Genomic DNA, 5,878 nt, shown 5'->3' on the forward strand with positions numbered 1-5,878 from the left:
AGGTGGTCAGTTGGAGAGGGCAGATAATTTGTGGGGACCCCCACATAAGATCTAGTTATAACCCACATCCTGTGTCACAGCTCATTCTCTTACTTTCTTGGGTTTGTCAGAGAAGAGGCAAATGCAGCCATTTCGCTATTAAAAAGTGAGTTTGAGGCCATTTTTTAAGCTCTGACAGTGTTTCTAAAGTTGGAATATAGTTTATCTAAAGGTTACTATCTCAAAGCAGGTGTTTGCTGAAGGCAGTTTACTCAGATCACTATCACCTGGAAGTGGTTGGTATATCCTGGTACAAACCTTCAAGGAAGAAGCAACACGACAATATGGACCAGCAACTGAAGAAAAAGGTAAAGACTTGTGGCTGGAAAGGCTTGGGTAGAAGAGCCTTCAGTGGGGATAAACCAAAGCCATCCAAGCCACGGCCAGCCCAACAAGAACCTTTTGACATGCCATGGGCCTTAGAAGATGAAGGTGTATTCTTTGAAAGTAGCCACCTAGTTGTTGAAGATTCCTTCTCTGATTGTTACATAGAATGCATAATAAGAGGTGAGTTTTCTGAACCCATCCTGGAAGAAGACTCACTGAAGTCCCTTAACTACCAGGAAGAAGAATCAGAACAAGAGCTTTCTCAACAGGTTCTTACTGCAAGCTCGCTTCTGGGAAAATCCTTGAAATGTGTGCAAAAAGGGGCAAAACAAGAACTTTCTCAGCAGACTGGAGGGAATTCACAGCTTGAGTATTCAGAGTATGAGACAGGCAAGAAGCTTTCTCCTGGAGGAATACCCAGCACTGATGTATCAGATCCTAAACAGTTTGCAGAATTTGCTAGAAAGAAGCCCACAAAAAATAAGGAATATGATGCTCCAGAAAGAATTGTTTGTCCTCACAGTGGATGCACAAAAAAGTTAAAGAACAGAGCTTCCCTGAGAAGGCATCTCCTCGTTCATGCTCCCCGAGATCATGTATGTGCAGAATGTGGGAAAGCATTCAATGAGAGTGCAAAACTAAAAAGACATTTTCTGGTTCATACTGGAGAGAGGCCATTTCGGTGTACTTTTGAAGGGTGCGGAAAACGTTTTTCCCTGGACTACAATTTGCGTACCCACGTACGTATCCATACTGGGGAGAAACGTTTTGTGTGTCCCTTTGAAAGCTGTCACAAGAGGTTTGTCCAGTCAAATAACCTGAAAGTTCACATGTTAACTCATGCAAAGACCAATAAAAATCCGTGAAAGAGAAGATAGAAAATAATCCTTAAACAAGATGAGCATATTAACAAAATAGTGATTTGGGGACATATGTACCTTATTACTATCTCCCAAAAAGAACTTTTTCAAGCAATTACAACCCTACATGGTATATATTTTTTTAATGTTACTACAATGCTCCTAAAACTTATGATATCATTTTAGAACATTTTAGAGCATTTGCTAAATGCTCAATTACCAACAGTGTATTTCTAATGGGAAGGCCAGTAATTAATTTACTTCAAAAGCATAATCCTTAATACATTATGAATTGGATTACTAGATTTTCACATGCTATAAGTACGAAATTAACTTTTTGAAGTGTGTAGTTGCCAATTGTTTAGCTTTTGCCTTTTAGGAATAAACTTCATGCTACGTGTGATAATCATAGAGAATGAAAATTTTGCTGTAGATTGTCAATAAGTAAATGAGTAGTTAAACATTTTTAAAAGATAAATATTTTTTAATCCTTTTTTATCATTGTATGAAACTATACTGAAATCATGTAGTTAGATTTGAATAGTTATTTGGTAGTATCAATTCATTTGAGTCCATTTTAGGTATTTTAAAAGGAAATAAAACTCCAGAGATGCTAAATCTGGATTAAAAAAAATCAGAGAAGTGTGCCTTGAAAAGAGATACCAGGGGCGCCTGAGTGGCTCAGCTGGTTAAGCGTTTGACTTCGGCTCAGGTCACAATCTCAGGGCTCGTGAGTTTGAGCCCCATGTCAGGCTCTGTGCTGACAGCTCAGAGCCTGGAGCCTGCTTGAGATTCTATGTCTCTCCTTTTCTGCCCCTCCCCTGCTCATGCTCTGTCTCTGTCTCAAAAATAAATAAACATCAAAAAATTAAAAAAAGAAAAGCAATACCATTTATTTGTCTTAGAAATTAACTAAACATTGCAAAGGTTAATATTTAAGTATTGGTGAGGGGTGAGGAGAAAGCTACCCTTCTACATGGTTGGTTAAGATATAAATTGTCACAGCTATTTTGGAGGGTTTTTTTGCAAGTGTGCTTTGTAAGTTTTCTAGGGCTGCTATAACAGTACTACCAAATGAGTGACTTAAATAGCAGAAATCACAGTTCTGGAGGCTAGAAATCCAAAATCAAGGTGTTGAAAGGATTAGTTCCTTCTCAGTATATGAAGGAAGGATCTGTACCTGGCTTCGCTTCTTGGCTTTTATAGATGGCTGTCTTCATGTTTATGTGGTTGTTTTCCTTTACATCCATATCTCTTCCCTCTGCATGTCCATGTCCAGATTTCCTCTTACAAAGATACCACTCATTGGACTAGAACCCATCCTAATATGCTCATTTTAACTTGACTACCTCCATGAGGACCCCATCTCTACAAAAGGCCATATTCTGGGACACTGGGGTTAGGATTTTGAACAAATTTTTAGCAGCACGCAGTGCAAACCGTAATGTGCATTCCCTCAGATTCTGGAATTGTATTCTACAGAAATATCTGCACTAATGTGCAAAGATATTTGTTCAAGGATGTTGAGCAAAGCATATTGATTATAATTTCTATCTTAGATGTCCATTAAAAGGGAACAGGTTGCATAAATCATGATACCTCTATTCAGCAGAACGTGTGCAGATATCCTTAAAGGAACTCTGACTGTAAAAGAAAGGAAACAGGGCCACAGCCAGAGGAAAGCCACAGAGTAGGAGGAGGTTTGTTGTTTTTAATAGATGGGACAGAATCTGGGGTAATTCATATGCTATGGAAGAAAATTCAGAGAAACTGGTTAAATATTCTGGATAAAGGGAGACACTGTGTTGTCCAGAGGCAGCTGGTGAAAATAAAACTATAGTTTCAATATAAGGATTAACTGAATCCCTAACTGGAATAATATGATGGGCACAACAAAATGCAGCTATCAAACTTGGAATGTATCTCCCTTCCCTACATTAATAATTATAAATACTCAGATATAGTTAGGATATTACATTTGAGGTAAAGATTTAAGACCCCATTGTTGGTAATGGTAGGTAATATGTACCATAAATTTAACAGCTTTTCAGGGGAAAAAAAGAAAAGGAAAGTAGATCAACTTTAAGATTAATTTTGATTTGAAAAATGCCAGAATGTAAAATCACATGATACCAAAACAATTAAAGAAAAAATGAAGGACTTATATTTTGGCCTCAGAAGGAGCAAATAGTTACTACGTAATATTGTGGAAACTTTAACTTTTTACTTATAATGTATCTGGTATGGCATTTATACCATCATTTCTATAGGAATGTGGGTCCTGAGTTTCTAAGTCAAAAGGAACACTGGATACATAATCCATTTATAAATTTGGAATTTCCTCTAAATCAAACACCTGAGTATAGAATTTAGGATGGAATTTAGTACTTGATTTGACGAAGATGATGGAGCATTTTGTCTTGTTTTTGCTTTAACATTAATGTGTTTGATTTGTTCCTCTATGGATTTCTACCTCAGAGTTGAATTAGGATGTAGTATCTCCAAAGGGTAAGTAAAAGGCAGGATTAAATAGAGAGCAGTCAAGACTAGATTAAAAAAAAAAAAAAAAAAAAAAAAAAAGTCAATGGCAGGGTTTAGGGAGCAAGCTCTTAAGACCTGGGACTCAAAGCATCAAGAGGGATCAAGATTGACTTTCCCTTTGTAGAGGCTGGTCTCCTTCTGTAGATTACTCTTTCTGGAGGTAAAGCATCCAAAGCTCAGTATTTACAACATAAAGCTTAAATGTACAAGAAATACCAATTTGAGAATGGGTTTATGTATCTGGATTTCAAGGCTTCACTTCTGACTTGGGAATAGGATGCTCCTTGACTAGCCTCCTAGCTGTTCATTGTATTTTCCAAAGAAGATCCCTAAAACTGCTAAGAATGTAAGAGGAAGAAGGCAAGTGGATGAAAAAGGAACAGAAAAGGAAATTAGCTAATGAGGATATGTTATCTAAAATCTTAATAATGTTAATGTTTTGGAAAAGATATGTACAGATACTTTTCTATATTAGTATTCTAAGAAGAATGAACATAAGATGTGTGAACACATATCCAGAGAAAACTGAAAAAGGAAATCAATCCATCTAGATTTTCAGATGTCTCCAGGCACTAACATGGTATTTGGATTCATGGCTCATAGCCTTTGTGTGTGTGTGTGTGTGTGTGTGTGTGTGTGTACGCACATGTGTATGTGGCCAAACATTAATAGTCAGAAGGTAACACCAGAGAAATGGCTTTCCACAAAAAATCAAAATCCTAAGGCACTTTTCTTGGTATCTCTAACACATAGGTCATAGTTGACACTTAATAAATTTTGGAATGAGTAAATGTGTAAAAATACAGCTTGATATGCTTTTTAAAAAAGTTATTATACAGTTCTCAAAATCATACATAATTCAAAAACAGGTAATCACTTGTCTTTACATAAAAACTCCTGGTTACTATGAAATAAAGGTGAACAACTTCACTAGATTAGTATTTGCTCATTGAAAGAAACATAGTATTTATTAGCCATGCATATATCAACTCTTACTCCCAAAAGGTAATCACCACTGTTAAAAAAGAGTTTTAAAAATGGCTATATTTTATCATTTTTAGTAATAGTGGTAATTATCTTAAATCTCATCTTATTTTCCTGTCTTTGTCTAAAAGACAGGAGACTGAGGGTCTGTTCATCTCCTAACATCTTAGATAATGAAGCACTAACCTACATTGAGAATTCTATCTACCAATACTATGATTAATTAAAAATGTGTTAAGACACTTACATTCCTATTTTAAATTAGTTTCTTTTATTCCTGGTAGGTACACAGATCTCTCAAACAGTCATATTTGATTTATTTCATCATCGATACAGCATATATTGGACACAGAATTTCTATTCTATCTAAAAAAGAATTTTATACAAAAGCAGATTTGTCAGATTCCTTTCTGTGGAATATGCATGTGCAGAAATCCACGTGTGCTTATGTTTTAATTACCTAATGCACTAGCTATGAATAAATTGCATGATTACATCCTACACTGGACACAGAACAGTGCAAGATATATTAAAAAGCCATTATATTTGCAACTCTGAGCAAGAGACTATAATTAAAAGGCAATTGGATGAAATTAGCTTAGAGAGTACAAGAGTTTAAGTAGGATTTGGTAAATGAACATTAATGGTTAACATGTGGTTTTTATTGTCTTTCGCTTCTTCTCTCTGTGACCCCAGGGTTGAATTTCTTAGATGTCAGTGGACCAAACATCTGAAAACACCTGTACAAAGCTATGCTTTACCATGTGGCTAAAGTTATATCCATAAAAGAAGCCAACATAACTTTTGTGACTTTAGTAAATCAAAGGTATTAGGTAAGCTAGAATGATACCCTGGGTATTAATAAACTATTTTTAATGCTCCTAAGATCTCGGGTATGTGTCATAAAAGCGTAGTTCACACTTCCTGCAACTCAAAATGTGGTCATAAAATACACATGTACAAATCAAAGAAGGAATAAAACTTTAAAGAATTTTGACTATCGCGACATTAAATATAAAAAAGTTGTTAAAAGTTATACACAGTATGTGTAATGCCACTTCACCTTTATCTGAGACAACCAATACATCTGCAAACTACGGAAGACTCAGAATGGCACTGATATTTTC

General features: G+C 35.7%; 1 protein-coding gene across 1 annotated transcript; it reads left to right on the plus strand.

Annotated features, from left to right (window-relative positions):
• The first annotated feature begins 246 nt into the window (after nucleotides 1-246).
• Nucleotides 247-1,342, plus strand: ZFP42 (ZFP42 zinc finger protein). Its single transcript, XM_042933834.1, has one exon. The coding sequence runs from the start codon at nucleotides 324-326 to the stop codon at nucleotides 1,230-1,232; it is 909 nt and encodes a 302-aa protein (XP_042789768.1). The 5' UTR covers nucleotides 247-323; the 3' UTR covers nucleotides 1,233-1,342.
• Nucleotides 1,343-5,878: the final 4,536 nt, after the last annotated feature.

This window comes from Panthera leo, chromosome B1 (genome assembly GCF_018350215.1).
Source record: "Panthera leo isolate Ple1 chromosome B1, P.leo_Ple1_pat1.1, whole genome shotgun sequence".
Lineage (NCBI taxonomy): Eukaryota > Metazoa > Chordata > Mammalia > Carnivora > Felidae > Panthera > Panthera leo.

What these genes read in the sequence shown, in the direction of transcription:
- ZFP42 (XM_042933834.1), top strand. Translation starts at nt 324, where the DNA reads ATGGACCAGCAACTGAAGAAAAAGGTAAAGACTTGTGGCTGGAAAGGC.